Below are 20,246 nucleotides of genomic sequence, written 5' to 3'. Positions count from 1 at the left end.
CTAGTCATTTTAGGTTTTACTAATCTGATGTTTTCTTACATCCAAACCACGGAAGGCCACTTCCCTGGTACTTTTTTTCACGTATGAGGACTTCTGAAATATTTCACACAGAAGAACTCAAATTGTATGTAATTAAAGAAGAGCATGATAGATTTCAAAACATCTCCCAGGGATTTTAGATTTGGCCCATAAGCAAAGGTTTGTACTTTTATTCCCACAAATCTGTGGAACTAATTTTTTTTCTTCTTCCCTCCATTCCAGTTATCAACTTTTCATATTTTCTTGAAAATTATGCAATTCATTTATTTTTTCATCATCTTTATTATAAATGCATTTATACATTATGCAAAAAATCCAGCTGATGGTAATTTGATCTGATGAGTTCTGGAGGAAGACTATAAAAAGTGTTTGATGTTATTTTTGGCAGTTTGGCATGCCGCCTAAGGAAGATAATTACACAAAAGGTGTCTGTGAACATCTGAATATTGTATAAAACAGAACTCATATCAGTAACTGGTCACCTAATTTAAATCCCATATCAATAACATTTGAAAGTTTGATGGAGAATTGAAAGCATTTCAAGATAAGCTTGAACTAAGGCAATTTATGACCATCAAGTTGGCACTATAGGACTACTATGGGCAGAAAAGTAAGGAGAAAAGAGTCTTAATCATGAGAGCAAATGAAAGAATAAATTTCATGGAAAATACAAAAACAAGGGGAGATAAGCAATGATCCATCAAGTCCAACAGAGTAAGCTACTGAATCTCTAAGGCTAATAGGGAAAAAGGAAAGAACCAATGATAATCCAACCAAGCAGAAAATATAATCAGCCAACCTGTAGGAATTAGCAAACTCTTCTAAAAATAGCCTTCAATGCAAATAGAGCCTCAACGAATGACTAAAAAGATGCAAACTATTTGATTGGGTTAAAAGCCCAGATCTGTTGCCTCTAGAAAAAAATTTCTCTGGCAATGACTACTGAGAAGGAAAAAAAAAATGCAAGTCAATACGCCAAGCATATGGAAGCTGTGACAATTTGTTGTAGGCATTTGCAGTGACTTGAATATGCTTAGCTCGTGGAGAGTGTCACTATTAGGAGGTGTGGCACTGTTAGAATAGGTGTGGCTTGTTGGAGGAAGTGTGCCACTCTATAGGTGGGCTTTGAGGGCTTCTGGTGCTCAGTTCCTGCCCAGTATAAAAGAGATCTTCCTCCTGACTGCCTCCTGAATAGAGTATCTCTTGGTTGCCTTCTGATCAAGATATAGAACTCCCAACTCCTCCAGCACTGTTTGTCTGCACGCTTCCCTGCTTTCTACCATGATGAGAATGGACAGCTGAAACTGTAGTCCATCCCAATAAAATGTTTCCTGTATAAAAATTGCCTTGATTGTGGTGTGTCTCCATGGAAATAAAACCATAACTCAGGTAATATTATGTCATGTAAATAAGCAAACCAAACAAATTATTGTAAGTAAAGAGGATCATTGCCTCTTAATAAAGGGAACAGATGATCATCAAGAAAATATAACAATTATAAATACATATGCACTATATATTTCGCTCTCTAGAGCTCTGCTAGCTTATGGGCCCTTTCCAATTTTCTGGTTTCTGCAGTCCTTCCATGTTATATACTCTTATAGAAAGATTCAGAGGTAGGATTCACAAATAATTGAGAACATATGGCATTTGTCTCTCTGAATCTGGTTTACCTACATTACCATAATGTTTTCTATTTCCATTCATTCACCTTCAAATTTTGTGATATGGGATTTTGAATAGCCAAATTGTATTCCATAGTGTATATGTAGCACATTTTCATTATTCATTTATCAAATAAGAAGATTTTGTTGTTTCTATTCCCTAGCTATTGTGAATAGAAAAGCAATGAGCACTGCTGACCAAGTGTCTGCTGTGTGGGGATAATAGGTGTCAAGTGGGACTCAAATTTGCTTTGAGTAGGCAATTAATGTCTGGTACTATAAATAAATAACCCATGGCTCTTGCAGTCATGGGTTTTTAAAGAGGACCTTACTGTTGCTACTTTTCAAAACATATATATATATATATATATATATATATATATATGTATAATTTGAGAGAGAGGAAATATAGAAAAATAAAGAGACAGAGAAAAATAGAGTTAGCTATGTGGGTAAGGAGTTTGACTTGGGGGAGAAGAAATGCAAAATTAAATTACATTGTATGAAAAATAATTTTTAATTTAAAAAAATGTAATAAGGAAGTAAAAACTGGCATTACAAAGCCAAATGCCAAAAAGAACCTATTTAATTTTTGCATAGATGATGTCCTCCTAAACATGTTCATTTTTTCCTTCTCAGGGAAACAAGATTCTCCTGGTTTGGAACGGCTTAGTAGTATCCTGAACATACACAGCTTTCAAACTTTTCGGCTGAAGGAGAAACAACTATGCTCTGCTGTTTCCATTTCCTCCCCAAGTCAGTGCCAGGATGCTCTTTTTTTTCTTTTAATTTTTTTAAATTTATTTTCTATATTCTTTGTTTACATTCTACAAGCCTTCCCATTTCCCAGTCCCCCTCCCCATATGTCCCATAAATCCTCTTCTCTCCATCCATTCTCCTATCTTTCCCCTTCCCTTTTCTCTGTCCTGGTACTCCCCTACTATGCTGGATCAAGCCTTTCCAGGATCAGGGCCCGCTTCTTCCTTCTTCATGGTAATCATTTGATATGCTAATTGTGTTTTCAGTATTCAGAGCTTCAGGCCTAATTAATATCCACTTATCAATGATTGCATTCCATGTGTATTCTTTTGTGATTGTGTTAGCTCGCTTAGGATGATATTTTCCAGTTCCATCCATTTGCCTAAAAAATTTATGAATTCATTGCTTGTAATTGCTGAGTAGTATTCCATTGTGTAAATATACCAGATTTTCTGTATCCATTCCTCCATTGAGGGACATCTGGGTTCTTTCCAGCTTCTGGCTATTATAAATAAGGCTGCTATGAACATAGTGGAGCATGTGTCCTTATTGCATGCTGGGGAATCCTCTGGGTATATGCCCAAGATGCTCTTAAGTGTTTGGGACAGCCCAGGGGGAAATGTACATGCAGAATAAAATCAATGAATGTGTGAAAAGCAAGATGAATTGCTACAAATGAAAGTAGTGCATGATCTTATTCTGGCATGCAGGCTACAGGAGGGCACAGAACAGAAATAGCCTTTTTAAGGTATGCTAATTAGTTATACTAGGCCAGTACATATGTGATCTACCTTAATCCTCATAAAAACTGCTAATCAAACTGTCAGTAATTCATAGAGTGAGAATTCCAATTTTGTCTATCTTGATAGCCAAGGTTCTTACTAATTAGGAAGAGAAATCGAATTAAAAGACATGGGTGAGTGTTCAAAATATATGACAAAAGAAAAAAGACAGGCCACAGAGAAATTCTAGAGAGCATAGATTAATAAAAGTGTGTATTTAATATGGAAAAAATAGAATACTATAGTTCTAACCAAGTAAACAACAAGCTCTAAACAAGTAAACAGTCTTAACTTTTAATAGAGATGTAAAAAAAAAAAACCAAGCTCAAACACTTCATATGATCATCTTAATTTATTTTTTTTTCAAATGGGATTGAAAGGAGTAAGCACAGATTATTTGGTATACTAGTCCAATTTTAATAGCCAAACAATCATGATCTCTGGCAAATCTGCAAAGCAAGGTGACTTTTTGGGTTAATTTTTGAAGATATGCATAACTTTATAATATATGAATTCATAGTAATGAAAGTGAGAAGGATGCAGCAAGATGAAAGTGAAGATCACATGACGTCATGCCCTGTGCCTCCATAGCACCACCAAGGAAGCTAACTAAACTGAGCAGCTGTCCCTAGATGGATACCAAAAGACGTCAAGATTTGCCATTAAGGTGTCCCTATTGAGCCATGAATGCCAGTGCAATCCGTTTCTAATAGAGACCCACAGAGCTAGAATAAACTGACAAATTCTGTCAAAAGTATGAGAGTTAGAAGGTGAGACCCTATTGCTGAGGACACCATGCATGTTCTTCAGGTATGGCATCCAGGGGACCCTGAGCTGGAATTGAACTGAAAACCTCCTCCCTGAAGACTAGATTTCATGATACCAAAAACATCATGAAAGCTTCCAACTGAAGGAAGCAACTGACAGCCCTACCTATATATGATACCTATGAACAATAACAACCACCATAACACAATAATCCCAAGAGTGTAATACTGGCATGGATACATTGACAGTAACCAACTGCTCTCTAATTGGACTCCAGACCCATTCAACAGTGCCTGGCATCGGAAGCCTAGCCAGATACTCAGGGCTAGTGAAGTCATGCAAGGAGAACCTACAACTACCGCTTTATTAAAAAACCAGAACCCCTAGCTACGTTTGCAAATTGTAGTCCCTACACCCACAGGTAAGTGGAAGTTCTCACCTCTCATGAAGAAACTTCTCTTTGCAACAGAGATCATTTTTAGGAAACCACAACCAAACAAAATGCAGAGTTGTGGAGCACAGTACCAGCACAATTCCTGCATGTGAGGTTCAGGGATCATTGCGTAAGAGAATGCAGAAGTAGTGTAGGTGCCAGGAACAGGAAGTTTCCCCTGAGATCGTGTCATCTAGGGATGTCAGAAGTTACACCCATGAAGCCTAACCATTACCTGAATCAGGTGGACCCCAGAAGACATGCTAAAGTGGATGGAGGAAAGCTAAGGAGGCCTCAACCCTCCACCAAAACTCCAGGCAATTAAAGAATGCTGACAACAGGTGAAATAACCTTCCTCAGCAAAGAGGCCACTGATTGGTTATCCAATATCAAGTGGTTAGTCCTGGAAACATATTAATTTGAAAGAGGGCAAATAGGCACATATGGAAGTGTTTGAAGAGAGGAAATGGAAAGAAAAAAATAATGTGCTTACATTATACTCTTAAAAAACTACAAAAAGACCTTATTAGAAATTCTCATCTTAAGAAGCTTGGCTAGACAAAACTTACCTTTCTTTCCTATTAAAATTCATTTTTAAGATATCATCTTACAAATTTATTCAAATAAATGTGGTATAAATATCATTTGGGGCAGATATACCTGAATAAATCATGTAAGAAAAGATATGTATTTCAAATTCTTGAGAATTTCCAGAAAATGTGATACATTTACTCAGCTATTAAAAACAATGAATTCATGAAAATCTTAGGCTCAATCATGAAATGGATGGAGCTAGAAACTATCATCCTGAGTGAGGTAACCCAATCACAAAAGAACACATATGGTATGCAGTCGCTGAGAAGCGGATATTAGCCCAAAAGCTCAGAATACCCAAGATACAACTCACAGACCACATGAAGCTCAAGATGAAGGAAGACCAAAATGTGGATACTTTGATCCTTATTGGAAAGTGAATCAAAACACCCATGTCCCATAGTCGACCAATAGAATGAGAATAGGGTCCCCAATGGAGCAGTTAAAGAAAGGACCTAAGGAGCTAAAGAGGTTTGCAACTCTGTAGGAGGAATAATAATATGTACCAACCAGTACCCCCAGAACTCCCAGGGACTAAACCACCAACAAAAGAGTACATATGGAGGGACCCATGGCTCCAACTACATATGTAGCAGAAGGTGACCATTTCAGACATCAATGAGAGGAGAGGTCATTGGTCCTGTGAAGGCTCGATTCCCAGAATAGGGGAATGCGTGTCAGGAAATTGAGGGGGGTAAACAGACAGAGGAGGGGTGGGATAGGAGGTTTTCAGTGGGGTAACATGGAAAGGGGTTAACATTTGAAATGTTAATAAAGCAAATATCTAATAAAAAAAGAACTCCCTAATGGCATCTAGAACATTAAAAAAAAAAATCCAAAAGATTCTATGAAACCTATGAACTACTGGGTTTAGGTTTCAAAACACTTAAGGAATTTGTGAGATTGAGAGTTTGTGTCATGTAAATCCAAGAAGTACAACTCCACTGGGAATAACTAGAGAAAGCACGTGATACAAATCATAATATAACTTTTAATTCGTGAGCTACTGAAGAACACAAATACACAGACTTATTCAAATATAATCGTAGTGCAGTTTGGAAACCCAGACTGCTGATTATCACAAAAGTATGCTTAAATGAAAAAATAATGTGACCTACCAGACATCTACCCAGTTGTTTTTAACTTAGGAGAACAAGCTGTTTGCTATGAAAATGAATAAAATCTAGAGGTGATGTCAAAACCTCTTCTGCTTTCTACTCAACACTTGCAGGCATTAGACATTAATATTAAAACATTCTCTCCTACAGAGCTGAAACACAAATTTGGCGTGGGAAGGTTACAAGTTTGCTTCTGATTTAATGCAGCGTGATATAAAAATCTGTGAGAAGATATCATCCTCAAGAGCCACTATGCCTCCCACCCTTTATACCTGTGGAGATGGCTCTGTCTCGGTAGTGCCATATACAATCCATCTCATAAGTCCTTATCCCAAGGATAACATCTGTGACTCCACCCTCAACAAGTTTGTACAGACAGCTCAAAGGAATATGTTAACCCATTCTCTAACCTTGAGCTAACCAAGGAGGAATAGAGGAGAGTTGCTGGAAATATCCAGAAATACGGTCTAAGTTTTTACTGGGTTATAATGGAAAGAAAGTGGAAGATTCCCAGCTTGTTACAGTAAGATGTCCTGGAAATGCTTTCAGACTATTTTTAACATTTATTTGTGGTGAAGTGTTGCCAAGACGAAGCCTGATTTAGAGACCCTTTGGATATAGATTTTTAAATAATTGCATGCAAGAAAGGTCTGAAACAAGCAGACTTCAAGGCGAATCTCTCCTGTGTCTCAAGATGTGCATTTGCAACTGCAGATGACAAATAGATAATTAGAGTGGCGATCCTGGGGATGTGAAAGACATGCTCTTTTGGGGATGACCACATGGCTCAGGAAAAGAAAAGATTCACTTGGACTCACTGATCACAGTATGAAAAAGTCTCCACAGGGAAGAAGGCTGGGGGAATACTGGTAAAGTAATTTCAGTAACTTGTATTCAGTGAAGTAGACGAGAAGCATATAGCCAACTATAAACCTTGTTTGGCAGTCAACAATTTTATCACTTTTAGGATTTATAATTTTTTTTATTCTTTTGCACACACACAGTGGCTAAGTAGAAAATTACTAACAGTATAATCTTAGATGAATGCTTTCCTCAAAAGAGTCTACTGAAAGAGCTAGGGAACATCCATTCTCTCAGTGGCAAATCTTTACAATAAATTACATGTAGCTGGTCATTATTAATAACCCTACCCAGGTATGGTCTTAAACATCTTTCCTTCCAGTCCTTGGGAGGCAGAGACAGGTAGATATCTGTAAGTTCATAGTTAGCACTGTCTATAAAATGAGTTCCGCGAGAGCTGTTACACAGAGTAATTCTGTCTCTAAATACACAAACAGACAGATAAATACCCTCTCACATTTTAAGCATATCTTTGAAGAGTTTATGCCAAAGACAAACTTGTGCAAGACAAGGCAGTGGATAGCAGAGGGATTCAGAGGGATTCAGGGTCCTTGGTTAGGCTTTTTAACTCCCTGTGTGCCTGAGGAGGGTTTCCTGTCATCTCCAAAGCTGAGTCAGAAGATCATAAAATAAAGTTGAGCCAGATTGAGTGTTTCCAGCAAAGGTTTCTAAGCCTGTCCTTTTCCCATTCCATTAAGAAAGGGCAGCACACCATATGTAAACACGCATCTATCAAAGTAGGAAAAGCCATTTCATCCTGTTGGTTCCCAGAGTGGTTTTAGTTCTTTGAGATCTACTATTTACTGCATTAAATGAAGACATGAGCAACACCTGTGTTACAAGAGAAATCTTAACCAGAGAACAAGCGAGTCAGGCAGAAGATGGGAAGGAGCTAACAAGAAGCACTTTGCAAGAAGTTCTATTAAAAAAGGAAATGAAATTGGTATGTTTGAGTATAGAAATTGTGTAATATTTTCTGCGGTATGAGCCTTTAATTAAAAAGAAAGAAAGAAGACACTGTTGCCAAAATCCACAATGCTAGACGCATAGGGCTTCACCTGGGGACCGGCACAAAGAGCATTAAAGAATACACCACCTGTGGAAAGTTTACATAATAAATCTCAAATCATTTATAAACCAATGTATATCTGCTGCTGGACCTTACGGAATTTATCAAATGATTCCAAATCTATTTAAAATGTAAGCTATTGAAGAAAAAAAGATTTTTTTCATGAGCAATTATAAATCTAAACTAATGAAAACAATGTGGTATCAATAAATTAAAGATCATAGTGACAATGTAACCAAAATCAAACTGATTTACTACTATAACCATTTTTATGAAGATGAAGATATTTCAAACAGGAAAAAAGAAAATATTTTTAAGTAAATGAGGATGGAACAATTAGTAAAAAAGTTAAGCAATTTTAGAGAAAAACTAGTGCCTTTTCATCCAACACATGTAAACTGATTAAGGAAAAAGTAAATGGGAAGATAATGAAAAAAATGTAATATATAGAAAATCAGAATATTTTACTTTATGTATAAATGAAAGGACCTTTAATGATAAAATACTGTAAAGTACAAAAATTTAGTACAATGATGGAGTAAATTTCACAAACAGATGCTACTGAAAGGAATAATACTCAAAATTTATACAAAGTAATACAAAAATACTTTCGCTTGATTCATAATATTTGCAATTTCTTTCTTTTACTAAGTAAAATTCACATAATGGAAGATTCAGATAGTATATGTGTAAGAAACAAAAAGCACAATGTTTTATGCAGTGAAATAATAATTTATAAATAAGTTTGAGCTAGCAGGTTGTCAGTTTTTAAGTAATCACACATTTGTTGTAATGGGGAGTTTGAGGAAATTAGACTTTACAAAGGGTTGACAGTTGAATTTTGCTGAGAAAGACTGTGATATATTTCTTGACATTTTTCCCAAAGATATGTTCCACTTATAAGTTCCACTTATATGAATCAACTCTATAAAATTCCAAATAAGCACAATAGAAAATTAGTCCAGCATACTCACCAGAGCCTGCAACATAACAATTCAAAAACTATTGAAAGCTCCCAGAATTTATTTTCATGAATGACTCAGGGGATAGACTAAATCTCCTTCATGGTTTTAAAATTTAACAACATAAAGGTGTAGAAAGGGAAAATGTCTGGTATAATGTATGCCAAATATTCCGAATTGTACCTCTGAGGATGATAAAGCAACAGTAGGTGGTAGGTGAGGTGAAATTACTACATCTTAGCATTTTCTCTTTGTTGTTCAAAATTATTTACATTAGAATGTACAAGTACGTGTCTTTTGTTTTGTTTTTCTGCTGTTCTTATTTTGGAAGACAGGGCTACTCTGTATCTCAGGTTAGCCTGGAGCTCACTGTGTTTTCCAAGCAAACTTCAAAAACTCACTGTAATCCTCCTCAAAGAGGCCAAGGACTACCTGATTTACCATTGTGTTTGAAGGAAACTTATATAGACAGAATTTTAAAATATAAAATATTTATTTGAATACTTAAATAGAAGCAATATTTAGGTCTGAGTATAGAGAGCACATTTGCAGGAATAAATCATCTTCTCTACTTATTTACTTTCACTCTTCTAATGAAAGATTTCATGAAGTACTGATTGCAAATATGAATTCAATGATATTTTAGGAATGTTTCATCTTTTACAGAAATAATAATAATTATATATTTCAAAATTTTAAGGTCTTCAGAAATACACTTTCCTGGTCACTATTCCAGACACAACTGTCTGAATAGTGTTTGTATTTTATTAGATAGTAAGTAACTAAGAATTTAGAGCCCATTTAATGCTGTGCCTAGGTTATATATAAGTAGTATGTATGTCACTTTACATAAGACATGGACATCCCTAGATTCAGATGTATGTAGAAGCATACATCTGAGGCAACTCTACTGTTAAAAGGAGAGATTTCCATATTTTATGCTGAGTAGGAAGATGTTTACATTTATTGCATATGTAATAATTAATTGCAAGCACCACAGGTTTTTGCTGTTGTTGCTGTTGTTCCTAACCCTCTGTTCTTTGTGTTCAAGATTTTTTCTCTTTCTGATTCTATCTCAGTGAAGTATCACAGTTACCATAAGCAAACTCTGTTTATGATTTAGTAAACTCTCCGATCTTGAATGTAAAATAATTTTTATACCACATATTTTCTTTCAGATCTTCATTATTTTCTGCAGAGCCAAAGCTGTATCTTAACCTTTATCTTGACATATCACCATCTCTACAGACCTTTGTCTATCTCTATTGCTTCTAAGTTTTCCCATAATAAGATGGTATAGCATCATGGAAGAGCCCTCACCTTTGCTCAAGGGCTTAGTTTAATTAGTACTTTTTAAATTTATTATTATTATTATTATTATTATTAGTGTCTAATTCATGAGGTATATGCATGAGTAAAGCTGCACATGTACCATGGCAATCATGTGGGTGTCAGAGGACAATTTCCCACTTCAGTTTCCTTCCTCCACTGTAGATCCTGAGGATCAACCATTCTTGGATGTTCTCATTGAGTAATAGGGTCCCGTCTGCTGCATGATGGGCCACCTCATGGTGAACCAAATAAGAAAGGAAAATAGTCATGACCCCGTGATGCTTTGTGGTAATAATGAGGGGGAAAGTCAGAGTAGGTTGCTTTTTAGTCCTTTATGTCAATAGAACAGTACCTCGAATTTGTCGTGTGAACTCTCTTTTGGACATTGCCTGTTTACAAACACACACATACACACACACACACACACATACACACACACACCACGTCCAGCCAACAGCCACAACATTCTGTTAATTTTCTTGATGGTTCAGTTGTGCTTCAATCAAAATGATCATCAAGTGTCCTACATGTAAGCTCATCATTTGATGGGTTGAAATGCTACAGGGAAAGGAGTGTTTCTAACATATGTAAAGAACTGAAATTTGATTTGGCACATAAACTGTAAAAGCAGTTTCAGGTCTCAAGAGATCCCTATTATTAATATAAGCTTTGTGGTCACATGTGGGCAAACATAAATAATTAATAAACAAACCAGAGATTGGGAAAATTTTAGTAAACTATGATAAAGTACAGAAAAATCTCAGTGGGGCATGTCTTTAATCCCAGCACTCAGGAAGCAGAGGCAGATAAATCTCTGTGAGCTTGGGACAGCCTGGTCAACACATCAAGTTCAAGGACAGCCAGAGCTACACAGAAAAACCCTCTCTTGAACAACAAAAAGAAAAAAAATGAACATAATAAATCTAATTATGAAAGTCACCTAATAATTAATGCAATCAACTCTTTCAGAACATGACTGATATGCTGTGGAATATTTGTTTTCTGTCTCTTAGCATAAACTTTTCACAAATGAATAGTGTTCAAATACAACTTCAAAGTTAAAATTACCCTGGTACTTGTGAAGAATAATATTGCTATCTCTTAAAGACATTTTCTTTCAAAAGTTAGATATGGTGGCAATGACCATGGCGTAAAGTTCATTAAAGAAGAGATTACAAGAATTTCCAAAGTTTTTAACTAAACTTGCAGTGAAGTTGATAAAGCTTCTGCTGTCTTGGAAATATCCTATGGCTATTATTGACTTAGAGTTTGGGCCACTGAATATAATTCAGATACAAAAATATAAAAAGAGAATTATTTGTAAGTATGAATATATAGTGTAGAATTTAAGTTAATGTGACAATCTTACAGTCGTGGATTTTATTGTGGAGATCTCAAACAGGTAAAACATACCTGGCCAGGCTAAAGGCGTCATCAATCAAGGCTGCACGGTTACTGACAGAAAGTACCTGTGAGTCCAGTTAGGAAAAAAAGAAAGGATGAGGGTGGTAATTCTGATCATTCAAACGACAGGTGTTCACCCTGCAAAACAGACAACTGATAAGCAGATCAAGGATGTACCTCATGGTTCCTGATTAACTGATCGATCAGCAGTCTCCAGTTCCTTAGGTCATAGTTGACTCTAAAGTATCCAGTTTGATTGATGTTTCCAAGGATCCAGCTTCCTTTGTCTAAGTGCGTTATTCTGTGATGTTCTGCAAGTAGCATTTGACAGTAAGTAGAGTTTTAATTTTTAGAGCTAAATAGGAATAAAGTCTTTTAAATACCAGAAACAGCACTACTAATAATTAGAAGAATATGTCACCCTAAAATGTAATTGAAACCCACTCTTTAATTAATCTCATTTTTTTAATTGAAAAGAAAGTATTTATTTTGTTACTGATTATTACATCAATTAGTGAGTTTTTCATAATTAGCAATTTTGTTTTTGACACAACTCTTTATTCTATACCCGGTTTCTATACTTGAAATAAATGTCAGCTAGAATTATCCCACTATTCACGTGGCTTTTAATTAGATTTTATGTGTGTATTTGCAGCTAGAACAAAAGAAGTCTTCAGACATATATCCTATTAGCTTTACCCAGAAAGAAAGCGATAAAAATAATAGTGCTTATTTATTTGAAAGTCATTCTTGTATCTGGCTTTTTCTCATGTTTTTCCTAGGAGTGCAAATAACTAGCAGACTTTGCAAAACCATCAGCAATGATAGAGCAAGAGAACCTGATTTGCTCAAGATTACAACAGCTCCACATAGAGAGTGCTTCTTTATTCTTTCTTTCTTTCTTTCTTTCTTTTCTTTTCTTTTCTTTTCTTTTCTTTTCTTTTCTTTTCTTTTCTTTTCTTTATTTATTTATTTGAGACAGGGTTTCTATGTGAAGCCCTGGCTGTCCTGGAACAACTCATTCTGTAGACCAGGATGGCCTTGAACTCAGAAACCCACCTGCCTCTGCCTCCCAGGTGCTGGGATTAAAGGTGTGCGCCACCACTGCCCGGATGAGTGCTTACTTCATAATGGAAAAAATCTGAACTTGTGTTCATGAAGTGCTTCAATTAACAAAGGCCAGGAAATGGGTTATAACTTCATACATACTTAATATTTAACTTTTTTCAAATGTGGCATAGAACTTCTTTCACGTGTGCACAGTCACCAATCATGGCTTTCACAAGGCAAACTGGTGAACTTCATGACTCATTCTCGATGGAATATGCACAGTGGAGCTGCACTAAAATTTGCACTCACACACAGACACAACTTGGGCTGCAAACGAAAAAAATACTAGAAAACAAAACATACTGGTATGTTTTTATTTCTATGACTAAAACCCATAAATATTTTATCACGATTTTGCAAACACATTAGCAGAAATGAAGCATGCTTATAATCCTTTAAGGGAGGAATGTATAAATTACTCTTAAGTAAAGAGTACACAGGGAAAGGTTGTACTGTGCAGACTAATTAACCCAATGTATATTACAGGATAGAATTTTTCAAAAATCATTCATATAGCAAAATATAATTGAAGTCAAATTTATACTTAATCCCATATTTATACTCTAAGTCTGCTGTGGTCACAAGGTCTAAGGAAAACCTAGTGTAGTTTTGCTAAATGAGATGTTGTCAAACTGCCTTCCAAATGCTTATTCTTATACCCATGAATTTATGCATTTCCCCAATTTCATCAGAATGTTTCTTCTGATGAATGTAGAAGATATTTTTGACAAGATAAAGTAACGTAATAAAAAGAGGCTTTAAATAATCATGTCTGGACTGGGAAAATTAAATCTTAAGTGTTGAAGATAATGTTTTTCCTATGTAATCCTGATTGCCTTCAAATATTCAAAACTTTTAAAAATTATTTCTTTCAGTTTTTGAGATTATTGTGTAAAATTACATCATTTCCCCATCCATTTCCTTTCCTAATCTCACTCATATACCCCTCCTTGCTCTCTTTAAAATGCATGGCCTCTTTTACACTAAATGCCATTACACACATACATGGAAATGTACATTATATTCTTAATGATATTCCTAAATCCATAACCTGCTCATTCTGTGTAATATCGCTTGTATGTATGAACTCAGGGCAGATAAATTTATTATCAATTATCCAATTAGTGTGCTCTTCCCTAGAGAAGACAAAATCCTCGGCTCTCTGCATTTTGTAGTTGCTTGTGATTCTTTGTGTAAGGCTGCATCCTCATGGGCTTTTTCCCATCCACAATAGCATGTCTGTTGTTGTCCTTGTGCAGCTCATGCATGGAGAGTCATGCCAGTGACACAGTCTGTGAAGAGCTCCTGTATTCCCAGGAAACACAATCTTATAGCAAACTCCCTGTGTTCTGGCTCTTATACTTTTGCTACCTATCATCCACACTATTTTCTGAGCCTTAGGTGTGTATGTGTCGGGGGCGGGGGAGGGTGTTTTCTAGATGTATGCATTGGGACCAGACTCCACAAATCTTCATCTATTGGTGCTAGTTTTCTGCAATGGTATCCATTTAATAGTTTAAAAAAATAGTGAAACTTTGAATTCAGTTAAATATGAATTTGAAGTTGATTATGAACTTGGCCATAAGTTATTTATATTGACATGTAGAGGTATACCCCTTGTGGTGGTTTGAATATGCTTGGCCCAGGGTATGGCCTTGATGAAGGAAGTTTGTCACTCAGGTTGGGCTGAGTCCTTCCTTCTAGCTGTCTGGAAGCCATTCTTCTCCCAGCAGCCCTCAGAATAAGATGTAGAACTCTCAGTTCCTATAGCACCATTCCTACCTGGACACTGCTATGCTTCCCATCATGGTGATGATGAACTGAAACTCAGAACCAGTAAGTCAGCCCCAATTAAATGTTGCCCTTCATAAGAGTTGCCTTGGTCATGATGTCTCTTCACAGCAATGGGAACCCTAACTAAGGCAGAAGTTGGGACAAGAGACTAGGGCATTGCTGTGATATGCCTGGCCTGGCTTTTGTTTGGAAGAATGTGGAATTTGAAACTTTGACTTTGGAAAACAATGGGATCCTTTAAGTGGTGCTTAATGGGCTATCCAAGTAGTTAGAGGGAAGGCTTTGTTACTGAGGATGATTTGAACTGTGGAAACCTGGCTCTAAAGGTTTCAGAGGAGAACAATTTTTGTATGTGACTAAGAGACTGTTCTTGTGATATTTTGGTGAAGAATGTGGCTGCCTTTTGCCCTTGTCTGAAGTGTCTGCCTGAAGCTCAGGTGTAGAGTCAAATTAATTGCATTGAAAAAAAATCTCAAAACAACCCATTTTAGACACTGTGCAGTGGGTTTATTCTCATGAAAGTGTTTTTAGTGAAGCATACCAAGAAAAAAAAGGGGGGGAATACAAAATGTATGGTTCAAAGAGTACAAGGGCACCAGGAAGTGCAAAGGAGCTAAATCCTCTGTTCAAGGAGATAAACAGATTAAGGGAGTGGTAACTTTGGGACAATATCCCGCCCAGCTAGCCTCATTGTTTTTGCATTTGCTGTTGAACAAGGAATACTTTTATCATGTTATGTGTTATTATTACTTGGTTATTGTTTTCATTTGGACTATTAACCTGGAATGAACTACAATACAGAAATTGATGGGACACACTTTTGAACTGCATCTTGAAGAATAGAACCGTGTACAGCTTAGGCCCAGGAATAGTGGCACTTTTAATTGAAGGAGACCAAGGATCCCACATCTCTGAGTTCAAGGCCAGCCTGGTACAGAATAAAGTTACAAGTAGAGGAAAACTTAGGTCCAAGTATAGTGGTATATATGCCTTTAGTCCTAGACCTCAGGAGAGAGAGGCATGCAAATCTTTGAGTTCAAGGTTAGTTTCCTAAGCAAGTTCCAGGACAGCCAAGCTTAGACAGTGAAGAAGTTGGAAAACAGAAAGTTGGTGATGGTGAAATAGAAGAATGAGAGCATGTTCCAGTCCCAACAAACAACAGAACTCAGCAGTTTCAGCCATATGGCTCTGGCTTTAGAGTCTAGAAGGGACTACTGAGACAATGGGCAACGGCTAGCTGGAGCTAACAAGTTTGTTGTGATTAGGATGAGACCAGTATCAGTAAGGTGAAATCTTTTAGGAACTGATTTTCTGAGGGCACAGAGAAGCTGTGTTCCAGAGATAGCCAAGGTTGCACCTCCTGCTGCAGGTGTACTTGGTAATGTATAAGACTCACTCAGGTGGTGTTGGTTTTGAAGGCATGAAGAGGTCATGAAGAACACTTGAGGTTTGGCACTGTGAGAAGCCATGGCATGTCTTCACCACTGATGAAGGTGCAGCCTCAGTTGCAGTTGACTGCTCAGCACTGAAGGGGTCATGCAAAGAAGTTGAGGCTTGGCGCCATAAAGAGAGCCTATGAGAGTCTTCTGGTTAAGCCTAGTTGTAGCAGAAGACTCTGGAGACTTGGAGGGGCCAGTGTCATAGGATGATCACTAACAGTAGCAGCAGCAGCAGAGTGGAGTCAACCAGAGCCTGGAGTGCTACCGAGGGAAGAACTTGAGAAATGACCCAAGCCCTTCGGAGAGGATCATGTGTGGCTCCCAGACATTGTACCAAGAAGGTATAAATTTACATTCCCTTGGATATCCCAAAATGCTAGAGATATCAAAGCTGTGGGTTACCTGCTGATGAAAGCTGCTAAAGGAGTAGAAACAGCCCTGGAGAAAGAAGTTCGCTGCAGTCAACAATGATGAAAGGAGATAGATCTGAAGAGAGCTTTTATATCATGCATAGAGTTGCAGAGTTTGGAGTTTGCCCAGTTGGTTTTTTGGTCTTTCTTTGGTCCCATATTTCCTCACTCTGACATATTTCAGAATGGCAATGTATATCTTGTGATGTTGGAGGCATGTGATCTGCTTTTTCAGAAGAGACTTTGGACTTTTAACACTATTGAGACTGTTATAAACTATGAGATTGTTCAAGTTGGACTAAATGTATTTGACATAATGCTATGGCTAGGTATGACCCCCCATAGACTTATGTTGAACAAGCCCATGGTAACCAGAGCGGGAAATGTGGTGGTTTGAGTATGCTTGTCCAAAGGAGTGGCACTATTAGGAGGTTTGGCCTTGTTGGAGGAAGTGTGTCACTGTGGAGTTGGGCTTTGAGTCATTCCTTCTAGCTTCCTAGAAGCCAGTCTTCTCCTAGCAGCCTTCAGATCAAGATGTAAAACTCTTGGCTCCTACAGCACCATACCTGCCATGCTTCCTACCATGATGATAATGGTCTGAACCTGAGAACAAGTAAGCCAGCCCCAATTAAATGTTTTCCTTTATAATGAGTTGCCTTGGTCATGGTGTTTCTTCACAGCAATGGAAAAATCTAACTAAGGCACTGCATATACCCCTAGTTTCTCCAGAACTTTTATTAATAAAGGTGCTGTATTTTGTCAAAGGCTTTTCTCAGTCTAATGAGATGATCATGTGGTTTTTGTATTCCAGACTGTTTATATGATGGGTTACATTTACCTATCCATGTACATTTAACTATCCCTGCATCTCTGGGATGAAGTCTACATCATCATGGCAGATGATGTTTTAGATGTATCCTTGGATTCAGCTCGTAAGTATTTTATTGAGAATTGTTGCATCTGTGTTCACAAGAGAAATTAATATGTAATTCACTTTGGTCTCTATGTGGTTTAGGCATATTTTTGTGGTCTTCTAACTTGTACAATGTTCCTTTTGTTTCTAATTTCTGGAATAATTTGAAGAGTACTAGCATTAACTGTTCTTTAAAGCTCTGATAAAATTCTGTACTAAAACCATCTATCTGGTCCTGGGCTTATTTTTTTCCTCAAAGATTTTTAATCACTGCTTCTATATCATTAGGATTCATAGGTCTATTTAAACTATTTATCTGACATTGATTTAACATTAGTAGACTGTATGTACTGAGATAATCATCCATTTACTTTTGATTTTCTAATTTGCTGGACAACAGATTTTTAGTATTTTTATGTTTCTCTGGACTTCCTTGGAATGTTCTACTATGTCTCCTTTTCATCTTTCATTTTGTTAATTTAGATATTTTCTGTATACCATTAATTAACTTGGACAAGGGTTTGTCAATCTCCGTGAATTTCTCACAGAATCAATTCTTTGTTTTATTGATTATTCATATTGGGTTTTTTGTTTCTATATTCTTGATTTCAGTGCCACATTTCATTTTTTCTTGGCAACTAATCTTTTAGGTTGTAATTTTTTTTTTGTTCTAGACCTTTCAAGTGTGCTGTTATTTGCATGAGAGATGTACATTTTATTTACTTGTTTAAGTTGTAAGATATATTTTTTTAAATTATCTTTCCTCTTCTTTTAAAATCTAGTCATTATTCCCCTCCCAGGTCTGCCTTCTGGCAATTCTTCATCCCATTCCTCCTCACCACCCCAGTCTTCAAGAGAATATCCCCACCCTACTCCCGACTAAACTTATACCCAAATCCTGAAGATATTACTATTCATGAATATTTGTATGGGCCTATTACAAATGAGATCTTTGAAAAACAATTCCAAGAAAGATTTTATAATAGATTTTAAAATGTCGTTGCAGTATTAGTTAATTACATTCCCAAAATGTTCTGCAAATTAACTAATAGCAGACAATGAATTTTAAAAAGATCTTTTCTGATGGCCTAATGAGGTATGGTATTTGATGAGTTCTATAGTAAAAAGTATGGAAGTTATATTTTGAATGTTCCTAGGCCTCATAATTGAAAATTATATTTATGTCAGAAATGACATAAGACTCATACTATGTCAATGTATGGACAAGTTAGTATTTTATAACACATTTTAAATAACTGTGGGAATGAAAATGAAATGACAGTTAAGTATTTCTAGGCAAATGTGCTACTTGTGGAACATGATAATTAAAAATAAAATAAGTGGAAATGTCAACTAAGATAACATATGTGATGATACATGACAAACCAGCTCAGAGATTATAGCATATATTTATCTTTTACCCTGGACTGTTATAAAAACCCAATGAAATAATATATCTCTTGAAACCCATAAACAGTCATATGCAAAATTCCAAAAACACTGTGTTGTGTAGAGAGAGGTTCTGATACTAAGGTCTTGTTCTCCAGTTTGTTATTGACTTGTTGGTAAAGAAGGCCAGGGACTAATTGTTGGGCAACAAGTACAGGTGGGGAATCCGGGTCCCAGAGGAAAAGGCAGGTTCAGGGAAGGAGAGATGAGCTTTCTGAGATGCTTTGGAAGAAGAAGAATGCTGCAACCCTGTGAGATCTTTGAGGGAAGTTGGGGCCTGTGGTCTCTGCTATAGGTGGGTGGTCAAGGATGTTTGGCAGGGCCTAGGTGGGATGAGCCACTGGAGATTAGGACAAGTGGAGAGACTGAGATAATAAATTGGTAATGGCATACTTTTCCAGGCAAGAGACAGCAATTCCGAGCAATTATGCCAGGAAGTCAAGTTGTAAAGTTACAAACTGTGTCTCTATGTATGTGTGTATGTGTGTGTGTGTGTGAGTGAGAGAGAGAGAGAGAGAGAGAGAGAGAGAGAGAGTCCAAGAATTGAAGAATAGAAAGGCAAGCTCAACACAGAAGCCTTTTTCTTATCTAGACAATTTGCACATTGGGCAAGCATTCATCAAGACTTGATCGCCACATTTGTAAAATGTGAATAAGAGATAGTACTTATTTTTAGTGCCTGCGGGTCATAAGTAAATCACTTTGGAAAAAAGCCATGCATTATGCCATTTTTAATATTTGAGATTAAATTATCTTCAGTGTTGTATTTTTTTCTTCCATCCTTCACCATTCACAAATACCCAATTAGCACATAAGTTATTATATTCATAAATGTTTGGATTGTTTGTATTTTCATAGTAATAATAAAAATATTTCAACCTGCTGTCAAAATATAAAAACAGCTATACATACTACTTTTAGATATAATAATCTGCATTTAGCTATGATTCATCCAATGTGTCCTTGAAATGAATTGTCAATAACATGTGAAAAACTAGATGAAATTTATGAATATTACATACCAGTGACATACCTTACTATTGTAAAAATGAAATGCACATCTCTGATAATGAAATTCCAAAACATTGACTGACTATCATAATTAAATGTGTAATTTATCTTAACTTATGGTGATAGGAATAAAACATTACTTTTAATGTTTTTAGTAATTGTCTTTGTCATTACTTGATTGTATTTTCAACCTAATTAGACAAAATAATATGGAAGAAGGGATACAAAAGTTAATCTTTCCCCACTGAACTTTTATTTTATTGTTATTTATCAGAATGAAAGACTTCAAAACAAGGTGGAGGACATTCAAAATGGAAATAAATAGGTCGCACAAT

At 36.4% G+C, this 20,246-nt stretch overlaps 1 protein-coding gene across 1 annotated transcript in view; it reads right to left on the bottom strand.

Annotated features, from left to right (window-relative positions):
• Positions 1–20,246, bottom strand: part of Trhde (thyrotropin releasing hormone degrading enzyme) — a 401,117-nt gene that overhangs the window by 66,469 nt on the left and 314,402 nt on the right. Inside the window, exons 11-12 of the mRNA XM_052165723.1 lie at positions 11,963–12,096; positions 11,795–11,850 (exon numbers count right to left, since the gene is read on the bottom strand). Coding sequence (XP_052021683.1) covers positions 11,795–11,850; positions 11,963–12,096 — 190 coding nt within the window. The remainder of the gene's footprint in view (positions 1–11,794; positions 11,851–11,962; positions 12,097–20,246) is intronic.

The sequence above is a fragment of the Apodemus sylvaticus genome, chromosome 20 (assembly GCF_947179515.1).
Source record: "Apodemus sylvaticus chromosome 20, mApoSyl1.1, whole genome shotgun sequence".
NCBI lineage: Eukaryota > Metazoa > Chordata > Mammalia > Rodentia > Muridae > Apodemus > Apodemus sylvaticus.
The sequence above is the reverse complement of the archived record's forward strand: the minus strand, read 5'-3'. Positions and strand labels throughout refer to the sequence as shown.